The sequence below is a fragment of the Sciurus carolinensis genome, chromosome 2, assembly GCF_902686445.1.
Source record: "Sciurus carolinensis chromosome 2, mSciCar1.2, whole genome shotgun sequence".
Lineage (NCBI taxonomy): Eukaryota > Metazoa > Chordata > Mammalia > Rodentia > Sciuridae > Sciurus > Sciurus carolinensis.
Genome location: NC_062214.1, coordinates 62,391,298 through 62,406,718, shown reverse-complemented (window position 1 = coordinate 62,406,718; position 15,421 = coordinate 62,391,298). Strand labels below are relative to the sequence as shown.

The window sequence follows — 15,421 nt, the reverse complement described above, 5'->3', positions numbered from 1 at the left end:
TGCAATCTAGAGAGAGTTGCTATCCAAGATTATGCTACTAGTGTAGACTGAAAAGCTTCAAGTACAAAATTTAAAGGAGATCAAATGATCCCATGTTGATAATACCCAAGGTCACTCAAAAAATAATCATACAGTGCCTAGCACGGTGGCACATGCCTGTAATCCTAGTGGCTTGGGAAGCTGAGGCAGGAGGATTACAAGTTCAAAGCCAGTCTAAGCAGCTTAGCAAGATTCAGTCCCAAAATAAATAAAAAGAGTTGGGAATGTGCTTCAGTGTTTAGGTGTCCCTGCCTTCAATCCCTGGTGCCGAATCATATTACTCCCTAGATATATGCACTGTCAACCCAGATATTTTGGTACTCCTCACATAAAAATCCAAAGAATGTGAATTCACACTTAAGCATGAAAAACAATGGCACCACAAAGGCAGCAATAGCAGACAGCAAATTTCAAAGTAAAAAAGACATCAGGTAGAGATCCAAACCAATATATTAAGTAATAATATTTAATATGGGAAGTCAACATAGGGAATGAAAAATGACCAAGAATTATAAAAGAGCATTAAAAAATGACAACTATAATGATGAAAGTTAGAAATTTAATGAACTAAAGAGAAATTTTGCATAGGGACATAGCACAAGATCAATGCAAAGAAAATACTCAGCATCACAAAGTACAAAACAAGGGATGATATCAAGGAGGTTAAGAGACATGGAACATAGATGAAGAAAGTACCAGACAATCTTGGACCAGGGTAAATAATGCTGTTAACTATAGTATGACAACTGACAGAATAGCAAGAGAGTGAAAGTTTTCTTTCTCAGGAAATAGAGGAAAAATGTAGATAAATAAATAAATAAATAGCAAATAATTTAATATAATAATAAAGAGCACGGGTAAAGAGAGTTCTTAAAATCACACATTGAAATCTATAAAAGTAACACAAACTTTGAATGGACTACATAGTACAACTTTTAGTGATTGCCAGGTACAGGAAAGAAAGCTGAAACAAGAACAGATACACTTAAAGGGAAAACTGGAAAAGCATGTATCAGGAAGTAAAAGAGGAGGTGATATAACTATATTAACAACAGTCAAGGGGACAGGAAAATTTTATTAGTGGTAAATAGGCTCCTTCATATAAATAAATTCAATAAAATATAACAACCTTAACACACACAAAAAAACAAATAACAGCTTCAAAAGTATAGTAAGCAAAACAAAACATCACACAAATTCACAATGATACAGTAGAAAGTTTTTTTTTGTTTTTGTTTTTTTTTTTGCGGTGCCGGGGATCGAACCCACAGTAGAAAGTTTTAACACAACTCTAAATGATAAAGCTAGCCAACCAAAATCCAAAGAGGATACACACATAAAAGGTCTGAACATGAGAAAATCTAACTAACATATAGCACAATACACCCAATAATCTACTTTTCAACCTTGGATAAAAAAATCTGTAAGAATTAGCCATGTTGTATCAGTATTTTGTGAACATATAGGGATTAAGGTAAAAACCAAAAACAGATAAGTAGAAAATCCCCAAAGTATATTGTAAATTAAGCAATACACTTCTTAGCCAAGAGAGAAATAAAACTAGGAATGAGAAAATGGCTTTATCTACATTTGAAAGATAATTAAATTAATACATGCCAAAATGTTTAGCATGGAGTAAAAGCTGTGTTTACCAAAAAGTTGTAGAACTTTAAACCTTTACATTAGGAAAGAAGACTGAAAATAAGTGATTTAATCACCCATCTTGAAAAGATAGGGAAAGAATAATACATTAAGGCCAAAGAAAGTGATGGAAACAGAAGATGAGCACAGCAAACACTGGTTCCTTCCAAAGACTAACTGATAAATCCCTGTGGAGAAGAAAAGAGTGTCTGGGGTGGTGGCAGGGGACAATAAAAATCACAAGAGTGGACCAACTACAGATATTGATAAATTAGAACATATATATATAAAACAGGGACAGAATCTTTGAAAAGTACAGTTTACAGAAACAGATGAGAAAAAATAGGCAAAACACATGAAAAAATTTATAACAAACTGAACATTTAATTAAAAACCTCAGAAAGAAAACTACATGCCCAGATACCTCACCAGCAAAGTCTATCAGGTCTTAGAGGAAATGACACCAGGCTTATACAATCACTTCCAGACAACAGATAGGGGAGAATCCACCTTGTTTTGTGTGTTTAAAAACTTGTGGATATGAGGAATTTTCACAAACAGAAATGTATATGACAATCTCATTAATAATTATAGCTACAAAAATCCCAAGGGAGGAGGAAAAATTGTGAATAAAACCTAGCACTATATGAAGGCATTGCATAACAGAAAAGTTGACTGACTGAATATATCCCAGGAATGTAGATTGGCTTCATACTTGAAAACCAACCATCCTATTTCACCATATGAAAAAAAAGGAAAGTACATATGAGCCTTTCCATGAATGCAGAAAAAAAAAAATGTTTGACCAACCTGAACTCACATTCATGATGTAAAACTCTAAATAAAAGGAAATTTCCTTAGATAAGCTATCTTTACAAAGAACAATAGCCAACATCATTCTTTTTTATTCAGGGAGGGGGGACTAGGGATTGAATTCAGGCAAACTGGACCACTGAGCCATGTCCCTAGCCCCATTTTACATTTTATTTAGAGACAGTGTCACCTCATTTTGCTGAGGCTGGCTTTGAACTCCTGATCCTCCTGCCTCAGCCTCCTGAGCCATTGGAATTACAGGTGTGTGTACTGTGCACAGCTGTCAACATCATTCTTAAGGGTGAACTGTTGAGTGCTTTCTTTCCAAAATTGCATAAGAAAGTGAAAGCCCATGAGCTCCAATTCTGCTCAGCACTGTCCTAGAACTATAAGCCTGTATGGTATGGCACAAAAAGTAAAATGTGTAAGGACTGGAAAATGAAAAAAAAAAAAAAAAACTACATGCTATATTGATATAATACATAATCTAAAATGTTCTTCATAGGAAAATAATGGTAACTAAGTTTACCAAGGCTATTAGATATAATGTAGTCAATGTAGGAAAATTAACTTCACTTCCACATATAAATAACAGGTAGAAAATAATACCAATCAAACCAAATCCTTAGGACTCTTATCTCACAAAAAACTTCAGACTTCTATAAAGAAAAGTCTGAAATAATACACATATAGAAAAGACCAGAATGAGAGAAGACACCAAGTTCATATATGAGCAAACTTTGATTCTGTCACCATACCAACTCTTTTCCAATTGATGCAATCCTAACAAAGATCCTAATGGTTCTGTGAATGAGGTATGCCTTGTATATTTATGTTGTATACAAGAAATGGAGCTGTGCACCAGACATCCTGTCAGATTTGTCCTCCCTCCCAACAGCCAAGTCATGGACTTTTCCCCTCAGTCACCCACAATCTTAAAGTACTTTCAAAAAAATGAGGTGTATGTGTGGGGACAGGAGGGTAACATCCACTGGGTTTAAGGCACAGAGGAAGAAACTCAAGGAAATTTAAACAAAATAGCATGCTAAGTGATTACTGCATGCCATCCAGGCATAAATTCCTAGGGATTTGGTTTACATGTACTTTTATTCTCCCAAAAATGTCCTATAAGAATTATTGTCTTTTCCACTTTACAGAGGAAGATGGTTAACCAAGATCACTCATTCCCGATCTAAGTGACAGAAGTCAAAACTCTGAACTCACAAATTTGGCTCAAGAGCCCCTGTTCATTTATTTACTGCAATGTCTCCTACATAGTTTCTTCTTCACACGTGTGAATACTATTCACACCTGGTTGTTGGTCCCCTCATTGGTCTTTCTGCCTCTACTCTGTTACTTTAGGCATGTTAACTCTCAAACACAAAATGCATCCATCTATCATTCCCAAAGTCCTTCCTGCAATTTCAGCTGCTTTCCCATCTTCATTGGTGAGATTTTCACTTCAGCTCCTAGCCAGAACAGTGATTTTAATTCATATGAATGTGTCTTTTAAGTTTTACTCTAGAATATCTGCAGGAATAGCTTCCCTGTCCTAGTCTGGCCTTCATCTCATCTCCTCCATGGAGTTGACCTACCCACTCAAGAGTTAAAGTCATCACTCCGGGACAATAAAACATACAGTATACATCACTCTTTTGACCCATGCTACCTACTAAGATAAATGCTACAAGTTGAACAATGGTTTCAGTCTGACATATCTGTATATTTAAAATATGCACAATATAAGAGAAGTTGATTAGAGAAAGTAGAGCAGAAAAAAGGAAAAAAGATTATTATTCCTTTTTTATCTTTAACGATTATTTTATTTGTTCTAATTAGTTGTATATGACAGTAGAATGCATTTATATATTTTGATAGATAATACATAAATGGAGTGTGATATCTCATTTTTCTGATTATACATATTGTAGGATCACATCAGTCATATACATGAAGTAATAATGTCTATTTCACTCTACTATCATTCCTTTCCCCATACCCCTCCCACTCCCTTCACTCCCCTCTACCTAATATAAAGTAACTTACTTTGTGTACCTATAGCACCACTGGGATCTCACCATTAGTGACAGGGAAGAAGACTTGCTCTGAGAGATTTATGTAACTGTGTTTATGTGCTAGTTGCCAAAAGTTGGGTAAAGTTTTCCTGGTTCCTGTGCACTGAATTCCAATAGAGTTACACATGAAATCCCTCTTGAACACTCAGCAGGGACTCTAAGGTCACTATAATCATGAATGGCCAAAGAATTAATAGGAGTTGAGCCGTATGAGCCTTCCTGTGATGCAGCTGGGCAGAACAGTGCTCTGTTGATGGGTTGAAAATGCATCCCAGACGTGGTCGCCACAGCTGTGCTGGGCACAGCTGCCCCTCAAAAGCACCATAGAGTTGGGAGTCTGTTTAAATCCCTCTGCCCTCTTCTCTCATCAGACACATTTCCTTTAATATTATCAGCTACACAACAGCTACACTTGTGTTTTAGAGACCTTTAAGAATGGACACAGTTTTACCAAACCACATGATCTTCCTTCCTTAGCCTTGCCCCCACTCCACATCCTCTCACCCTCCTTGCTGCCAGTACTTCATCTTTTTTTCTTTTATTACACTTTATTTGCTATTTCTGTGTTTCTTACCACATAGTCATTACCATTTGATATGTAATGATTTGTTTTGCCCTTTATTTCCCAAGATTATTTTAAGGGTTAAATTTCATTAGATTTTTTTTATTACGCAAAAAAATTTTTTTTAATTTATTTTTTATTGTACACAAATGGGATACATACTGTTTCTCTGTTTGTACATGAAGTAAAGGCCTACCATTTGTGTAGTCATACATTTACATAGGATAATAGTGTTTGATTCATTGTTATTTTTTCCTTCCCCTCTATCCCTTCCACCCCTCTTTTCCCTCTATATAGTCCCTCCTTCCTCCATTCTTACCTCCCTCCCACCCCCCACTATGTGTAATCATCTGCTAATCAGCAAGATCATTCGTCCTTTGGTTTTTTGAGATTGGCTTATCTCACTTAGCATGATATTCTCCAATTTCATCCATTTGCCTGCAAATGCTATAATTTTATTTTTCTTTATGGCTGAGTAATATTCCATTCTGTGTGTGTGTGTGTGTGTGTGTGTGTGTGTGTGTGTGTGTGTATATATATATATATATATATATATTTCACAGTTTCTTTATCCATTCATCAATTGAAGGGCATCTAGGTTGGTCCCACAATCTGACTCTTGTGAATTGAGCAGCTATGAATATTGATGTGGCTGTATCTCTGTAATATGCTGATTTTAAGTCCTTTGGGTATAGGCCAAGGAGTGGGATAGCTGGGTCAAATGGTGGTTCCATTCCAAGTTTTCTAAGGAATCTCCACACTGCTTTCCAGAGTGGCTGCACTAATTTGCAGTCCCACCAGGAATGTATGAGTGTACCTTTTTCCCCACATCCTCGCCAACACCTATTGTTGCTTGTATTCTTGATAATCACCATTCTAATTGGGGTGAGATGGAATCTTAGGGTGGTTTTGTTTTGCATTTCTCTTATTACTAGAGATGTTGAACATTTTTTCACATATCCGTTGATTGTTTGTAGATCTTTTTCCGTGAAGTGTCTGTTCATTTCCTTAGACCATTTGTTGATTGGGTTATTTGTATTCTTGGTGTAGTTTTTTTTTTTTTTTAATTGACTTTTTCTCTGAAGGCCCTGCACGACACGCCTCATCTTCAGGCATTATCCGTTGATTGTTTGTAGATCTTTTTCCGTGAAGTGTCTGTTCATTTCCTTAGACCATTTGTTGATTGGGTTATTTGTATTCTTGGTGTAGTTTTTTTTTTTTTTAATTGACTTTTTCTCTGAAGGCCCTGCACGACACGCCTCATCTTCAGGCATTGCCATCTCTATCCCCTATGGCAGGGACACACTGATTCCTCTGCATCTTCCTGTATCTACCAGTCTTTAGCTTTGAGCCTGTGCACAAGGGCTTCCCACCTACTGAAGCCCCTATTCCTCCATCCTTGCCCAGTTATCTCTTCCTATTCTTGTAAATACTTATAAGCTGTTGCTTGTTCAACAGCTGTTCCTCACTGTGTCCCCTGCATCCCTTCTGGGGCATATCAGTCCTCCCCAGCATCCTGTCTTAACTCTCTCTAATGCCAATGCTACTGAATTCTAAGTTGGCGATTACTGGTTTTCTCCCTCATTGAAAAACAGATTCCTACAGAATAATGACAAGATAGTATAATAGTGAAGAGAAATGACCAAGAAGTATTAATTCTTAGAACATTCCTGACACAAGTCTGGATTAAAAGAGGAAAGAAAACATTTAAAACCTCCCTGTTGCACTGGAACCAAGTGAAGACCATCTAATACAGATTTTAATATATAAAAATAATATGAATCATAGTCTTTATTAACTTGGACTCCATTAAAGAAGTTATCACTTATGCTCAAAAGTAAGGAATGGTATGGATTTGAGTAAAATCTAGACTGTCTTCTTTGTTCGTAAATAAAGTTTTATCAGAACACATGTGACATATGTATTCATTTATGTATTGACGGTTCTACTTTTATGCTTAAGTAACCAACTTAGGTAGTTGTGTCACAGTATGAAAATATTTACTTTCTGGCCCATTACAGACGGAGCTTGTCAACTCCTAAGAAGCATGTGTATGTGGTGAATTGACTTCGCGTATACCCGTCTATGACACTGTTAATATTGTACAATTTTTTGGAGAATTGAGGGAAAAAATTTCACAGTGCTTTGAGGTTCAGATAAAAAAAAGACTCCGTTTAAAGCATACTTGTTTCCTTTTATATTTCTGCTGAGGGCAATCTATTTTTTAAAATCTATAATTTATCACCCAAACCAGGATATTTCTGAAAGTGAAAGAGGACAGTATTAATAGTTATGCTGGGACAAACAGTGTAAACTAAGCCATATGGTCACCCCAGTTCTGAGGCACCACCCAACTGTGAAGCTGACAAGCCCAAAGAACAAGTACCCAAAGTCAAATTGGTTTGCACAACACCACTGCTTTTGTGTTTGCATTTTCTGATCCCATTTCCCCTTTCTCCCACTGTCCTTGTGGGTGGCGAGTCTACTTTAAATACAACATGTATGCAGAACTTACTTTTTAATTCTTTCTCCAAAAGAAGCTATTTCCTCCAAGATGTTTTGAACAGTGGAAACAATATCCTGTACCATGTAGATTCTCTCAATTAACCCCTTTTTTTCAGATTCCTGGGAAACACAGAAGAAATAAATCAGTAAATTCATTTCTTATCATCCCATTGTGGCAATTATTATACCATGCTATAATAACATGGTTTTAACCAACAGAGTGATTTCTAAGAGATCACATTTTCACAACTTAATAATTCTCCCAGAATAATGCTCTGTTCTCTCACCTTTCATTCATAGTGTCCAAGCACAATTGTTACCTCAATCTTATGAGGTAATGAATGGAAATATCTTGGAACTGGGGACTTCAGTTTCCTGTGGACTTGCTGGTTACCTCAGAGAACTCTGAAATCCCTTAAGCCTGTTCACATGTTACGTGTAAACTCACCCAGTCCTCTTCTATCACAGTCCTTCAGAGCTGCTCCCCTAGAGACTGACATACACATAATATGCTTCCTAGACCTGTGACTTCTCAAAACTGTTACCACCCAGACACAGAGCAAGCACAGGCAGCCAGTGTATAGTGCTAAGAGCTGCAGCCTACTTAGCTAAGTTATCCCCTGAAAGATACTCAACAGTCGATTATGATTTCTTCATAAAGTTGGAAGCAAATATAAATTCATCTTCCTCAATTTCCCATTCTTCCCACAAATGGATTCAGCTATGAACCCTACTTAGCATGTAGAAAACCTTAAATATATTTTACCAGGCTAGTTATCTATGATGCTTAAAATAATTTAGAAATTACTCAATTGTTTGAGGAAAGATAATTCCCTACAGAGGTGTAGTTTTACTGTTTCTTTTATTCTGGTAATATGTCCTAGCTTCCTCATATTTGGGATTTATTCAGTGTCCTCTTCACTCCTGCCTGTCTGAGTTATTGCCATCACTACACTTGCTACATGAAACCAAAAACTTTAAGCAACTCTACAAAACTCATTTCCTATCTGGAATTTTACTTTGGTTAGAATTATACTAAATTACTGAACAAATGCGTCTAAATTTAGGAAACATTCCTATACTGATCTGTTCTGCAAAAGAAAAATTTCATCCTGTAATCCATGGTTCCATTTTGATGGATTGAAGGAGCATCCATCACCCTAAGGATTTCTGGTAGAAGCAGCAATATGGCAGAAATATTGAGAAGTACATGCTTCTTTTCTTGAATTTATCCTTGTTTGTGAAGTTGGAGTTGAAACAGAACAAAAAGAAAATCAGAACTTATAATGTACCTTTGTCAGCATCTCTCTAGTAAAGGGTACTGGGGTGGTTTTGGTATCTTCTTGCCATCTGGTCTACACTTTTATTCTATCATTCCATAATCCTCCATCCAGGCATTTTATAAAGAAGGCAAAATAAGGTTTATTGTTTCTTCTTGCAACATCAACCTTCAAAGATCTTTTTACTTTTAACCCTAATTTTAAATGCTTATTTTCCCTTACTACAATTCAAGCAGTTTTGTTAAAAATCAGATATGCTGCCAGAGCAACCTAATTCACACTCAGCAATCCACTGATATGTTTTAATGAGCACAATGGTGAAAACCCATCTCTGTCTGCCACACAAGTATTCACATTTGTAAAAGAGCATTTGAAAGCACTGGGAATTTGACCCAAAGGGCAAAAGTGGCTTCCTCTTTTCAGTGGCATCCAGTTTAGGTCAAAACAATTTCTTGGAAAATGACTCAAATTTCCATGTGATTGAATTGCATAAAAACTTCCTATTTCAGTTGTCTTTTTTTTTTCTCCCCTAGGAAACAACCAAATACTGAGGTTCTGGTTGTGAAGAAAGCATGAGTTAGCACACCAAAATAATAAATGAAGTGATTCCCAAAAAGTCTTTTTGGTTTTTAATGAATTTGATGATTAGTTTGAATCTTCAGTAGCCAAAGACTAGGCTAAAGAGCCCCAATGTATTCAGGGTCAAAGAATAACTTATCATCCAGATCTGTGATTTTAAGGGAGAAGGCAAACAAAATTATATAATTTTGGGAATATTCATCAACTCACATGTTGGTTTACTTATATTGAAAAACTATAAAATTACTTCTTTTTTTTATAAATACAAATTTTTTTCAAAACAAAAATATTTCCTGTGCACTTATAAAAACTTTATGCTGATTGTGTGACTATTTTATAATGAACTGTGGAGAATAACTATTAATAGAAAATAATCATATATTTTGGTTGATTTCCTAAGTTGTATCTGTCAATATTCCCATGTCAGAGTTACTTTTCAAAGAAAATACATTTTAATGTCATCTTTTCATTTCTAATATTACATAAAATTGTCCTTAATCATCTTTACAGTTTAATGGTCATTAAGTTGACATCTTAATTGACTCCACTGTAGACCACAATTAAGATAAACTCTCTCTACAAGCACTTAGGTACCTTGAGAACTCACAAAAAATGTGATAAATGGAGAATATTCTCCATTCTCTGTGTTGAATATTAAAATGTTTATTCAGTTCAAATATTTTCAAGGGCATTATATGTTTTATATCCATCTTTATGAATTTTCTCTGTCAAACATTTTTCAAGACATTATAAGTTGTCTCTATGATTCCTTTGAACATTTAACAAAATCTACTGCAAAATATAAATGGTTTCTCAATTTCTTTCCATTCCTGGGCAGAATATATTTTTATCCTAACGAAAATCAAAGAATTTCCCACACTCTTTGAAATAATCTAACGTGTTAACTTCAGATTTTAAAAAGAAAATGATGTACAGCATTTTGACCTCATAGTATATTTTGTGCCATATATGGTCTTGTTTCAGTAGAGAAAAAAAAAGTTACTTTATTGCCACCTTTTTATTCACGTCTGTTCATGAAAAGTGGCAGTAGTGAATTAGCACTTTAGTCATTAAGAATGTCCAAATAATTATGACCAAAGTGCATCAAAAATTTAAAATATTTTGTTTATCATTAAAGCAAATCAGCTTTAGAGAATGTATAATTTGAGAGCTATTCAGAGTTTCAGGTACTTCCAAAATCAAAGGGATAATGATCAACAAAAAGGAAACACATGCTGCTAGGCTGAACTTTACATTTAACATATCTTGGTCACAAAGCCTTATTCTCTTAACTTACTATATATGAGACATGCACAGCTGTGTGCACTTTGATCTTGAATTGGTTGGGTGTTATCACTTACATGGATGTGATCATGGATAATGAGGACACCACTGCCCATCCCAAGTACATATCTGTCTCAGATTTCTTAATTCAGAAGAATATCTTATTAGCCATGATGTGCTCCATCAAAATTTTCATTCATATTATCACTATAAAATTAACTCACAATGCTAAACATTAAAATTTTCAGTGGCATTCTAGATGTCAAAGATTTTATTATTTATAAAATTCACTTATAGCTCAATGGTAGAGTATATGCCTAGCATTCCTGAGTCCTGGATCGATCTCCAGCACCACAAAACATTTATTTGCAAAAACTTGTTTCCATATAGGAAAAAAATCCAGATGATTTCAGAATGAGCTTATTTTAAAATCTGAATCCTTTCATGGCAGATTAACAACAACTTTGCTATTTTTAATACATGTACAATGAAACTGGATTAGGAGTGGATTACTCTGGGAAAAGTCATTTGATTTAAATAAAGTCATATCCCACAAAGACAGATATAAATATACATTTTTGGTTGTATTACATTTAAAAATAATTTTATAAATAGTTTTCTTAAAGTATATATTTTCTATTGAAATAGCTATTGTGGCTTCTTCTGCAGATTTGTCAACTTAAGCTTACCTATGTCGATGACATAACCAGGTCCTCAGGGTGGTTAGGAAATGGAAGCAACATTTATAAGTTTGCTATGTTTGATTGTGGTTTCTCCTGTAAACAGTTTACCTGCTGCAGGCTTTGTTTTCAATGTAATGGTATTAAGAGTTGATGGATCTTTTAAGAGGTGGGATTAAGAGGGGAGTGATTTGGTCATGGTGTCACCACCTTTGGAAGAAATTGATATTCTCACAGGAGAATATTATATTTCTCTTGAGAGCAAGTAGTTGGAAAGGAAAGCCACCCCATGTGACCATGTTGCCATTTTTATTTCTACTTTAACATATTAGAAGACAGCTGGAATTGGACTTACCAGTCATCAGAATTTTGAGTCAAATAAGTCTCTTTTCTTTACAAATAATCTAGTTTCAGGTATTTTGTTATAGCAATATAATACAGATTAAGATATAGTTAGTTCAACAACACATATTTAGGAATAGAAAACCGGTACTTCATTAAGTAAGTGCTCTTTGTATTTTTATTATTTAGGGATTAAAAAGCATTAAGTTTGTTAAAAAGTTCATAGTTACTCAATGCAACGAGTTTCTAAGTCCCTGGAAAGAGGAAATTAAAGATGGGTTATACCTAGGTTGTTTTTTTAGATTTAAACTATTGTTGTACTTTGAGAACTCTGGTCCCTACCTATGTACTTTATGGGCTACCATGGATTACAGTGGGATTACAGTAATAACCATAAAAGATGTTAAAAGTATAACATGAAAGCCCAAGCAAATTCTCCCAGCTTATTTTAGTAGAAATATAAAATGTAATACTTGGTTTAAAAATGATGTAAAGTAGTAAATGGGAATTTTCTGGGGAAACAGCTATGTGATAAACATAATAAGTTTTCCCTAAAATATGTTAGTATAGAAGGGACCAATTCCTTTCAGGGTATGATTCTATACAGGGAGCAAAAACATTTTTTTTCATGCATTTCTATGCCCTCCTTAGAATCCCTATATAAAGGCATTTGTTACTCATGTCTGGGATGGAAAATATCCATCTGAGGGTGGCTATCATTGTGATTAGTAGCAAATGGAGTCTCTGTTCTCCAAATGACTTTAATAGCTTTTGGACACTGTCTCAGTGTATTGATGAAGGAATGGGAGCTTCTGTGCTAAAATAAGATAATATATATGCTTTATACTTGGATGTGCCCTTAATGTCTTCCAGAACCCTTCCATTCTGCTATGCCCACTTTAACTGGTGGACCAACAGAGAAGTCCAGATGGCCGTATATGACCCTGTTCTCAGCACCAAAAATTGCAGCAGGGCAAGCCAGGTGCTTCTATGGTGCTTTTTTAAATGGAGAATTGGATGGATGCCATTGAAGAGTAGGGCTTCAGTTCTATAATAGAGGATCAAAGGACTGTTGGCACTGACCTGGGAATTAGCAAGTGCTTTGAATTTTTTGTTTGTTTTGGTACCAGGGATTGAACCCAGGGGTTCTTAACCACTGAAGCACAACTCCAGTCCTTGTTATATTTCATTCTGAGACAGGGTCTCCCAAAGTTGCTTAAGGCCTTGCTAAGTTGCTGAGGTTGGCTTTGAACTCATGATCCTCCTGCCTCAGTCTCCCAAGCTGCTGGGATTACAGGCATGCACCACCATGCTGGGTTAAGTGCTTAGAGTTTAAGAGAAATCAATCCAGAAGAATGACTAAAAGGCCTGCCTCAAGTTCCATGGTTTTTGAGAAATTTCCTAAGGAAGCCAGTCTACCCTGACTACCACCTTTGTTCTCCCAAGTGGCATTACATTTCTATCCTTTCAGTCCTCCTAGTAGAAAATGTTCTTTTCACACTTTGCAATGTCAAGTTAATCTCTTTTAAATCATCAATATGCTGACAGACATATTACCTAGGTTTCAGTACAAGTAATTCTATTTATATGATACCAAGGCCCAGAAAGTTTAAATGATTTGTCTATGTTCACATGTCCATGATAACAAATCCCAGCCCAGGACTAGTAACTCCAAAGCTAGTTACACTTATTATAGGAAATCCTTTAAGTTTTGGTTGGACATTTCAAAAGCAGACATTAAGCTTACATTTTCTTCATGCCATTTGTTCCTTTTGTCTCCCTGGGTCTTTGTTGTCTATTTACCATTTAATACACAATATTCAGATGTCTTGTCAGTTATATATATCTACTACTCTTTTTTCCAGGACTGGTTTGCCCAATATTCTTGAGAACATATACCCTGACTTTTGACAATATTTGGGGAGAACCATCTCTTTCTTTTCTTAACATCTGGGAGATAACCAAGGATGATTTTATCCCAACAGATTAAAAATTAGGTAAAAATGAGAAATATAAAACCTTAAAATATACCTAAGATATACCAACTCCATAGGCCTATGCATTTAGGAAATGTGTTTACGTGTTACTATAGTAAAATATGTTCTTTCCATTCTCTGTGCTGCAAAATTTATCTCTTTTAAAATAAGATATTATCTTCCAGGTACAGTGACATATGCCTATAATCTCAACTACTGCAGACACTGAGGCAGGAGGATCACAAATTTGTGGCTACTCTTAGCAACTTAGCAAGTCCTTGTCTCAAAATAAAATAAAAATGGGTGGGGGTATAGTGTAGGAATAGAGTATTTGCTTAGCATGCACAAGACACTAGGTTAATCCCAAGTACAAAAAAAGAAAAAGTTAAGCTATTGATTTTATGGATCTGTTCTCTTTAATGATATCACTGATAGCCTTTTGTATTACTGTTAGGAAACTGAGGTACATATGCTTCTGAAAGACTGGGCTATGGAATCAGAGAAAACTGGGTATAACTGTGGTCTTGTCATCTACTAACTTTGAGATTGTATTAGCCCACTTGTGCTATTGTGACAAAATACATGAGGTGCAGTAACTTATAAGAATAAATTTGGCACACAGGATTCTGGTAAGGGAGGGTCCAAACAGCATGACACAGGACTCTCTGGCTTTGTTAAGGTAAACAAACAGAGGGGAAACCAGCTGTGAGTGCAAAAGGTACCAAAGGTATAAGAAGGCCTCACTTTGTGACAACTGCTCTCGAGAGCACTCTCCAAGAGACCAGCATTAATCCCTTCCTTGGGTGGTGCCCCAGGACTTAAATTTCCTTCAGTCAGTTCCACCTCTTAAAGGTTCCACCCCTCCACATCACCATATTGGGGGCCAAGCATCTAGCACACGAACCCCCTTAGGGGACACAAACCAACATAAACCATGTAGTAGTAATCATGTCAAGATCTTGCCCTCTTGCATTCTCAGTTGGTCCCTGGAAAATGGAGTTCATAATCTGTGTCCTGACTGGAGAATTAAACATTATCACATATGCAAATTACCTGGGGTAGTCTAGATACTTCCGAAACATAAGACTCTTTCAAGAAGGATAAGAGACACAGAAGGAACAACCCTTTGTCTGGTTTAAAGAACACTGGGGTTAATTTGAGTTTTCAAAAGAAATGATCTTTCAAGACAAGTCTACTCATGTGCTCCTGAGTTGTAGGAAAGATCATCTGGCAGCTCCATCTGCATCATGCTGGCTTTATTTACACATTTCAGATTGAACCAGGGAATGTAGTGATAACACAGTTTAGCAAATACAACACCACACCACATCTGTGGCTGCTACTACTGAATTGCCTAGGAAGACCACAAGCAATCCACTCAGAAAGACAGAACTGCTGTCACACACGTTTATATTTCCCTTAACATGGAGCTTTTTGATTTATGCAAGGACATTTGCAATAAAATTAGTGGTACCATGGGTGAGATTAAACAAATGAACAAGGTAATTGTGGCTAAACACAGAGTTTTCCATGTATATATTTGAAAAGAATGGGGTTTTACCTGTCACTACAAACCTGAAAAACTATAGAAGCTAATGGAAAATTCATGTGATACAGGGTCAACTTTACAACCAAGTATGCACCA

The 15,421-nt window shown here is 35.8% G+C and overlaps 1 protein-coding gene across 4 annotated transcripts in view; it reads right to left on the bottom strand.

The window, feature by feature from the left end:
- Mctp2 (multiple C2 and transmembrane domain containing 2) overlaps nt 1-15,421 on the bottom strand; it is a 223,423-nt gene that overhangs the window by 14,647 nt on the left and 193,355 nt on the right. For all 4 annotated transcript variants that reach the window (XR_007106943.1, XR_007106944.1, XM_047538509.1 and 1 more), the window contains one exon: nt 7,646-7,755. Coding sequence is in view for 2 of the 4 variants with exons in the window: in XM_047538509.1 (XP_047394465.1) it covers nt 7,646-7,755 (110 nt within the window). In the remaining 2 variants the exon portion in view is untranslated. The remainder of the gene's footprint in view (nt 1-7,645; nt 7,756-15,421) is intronic.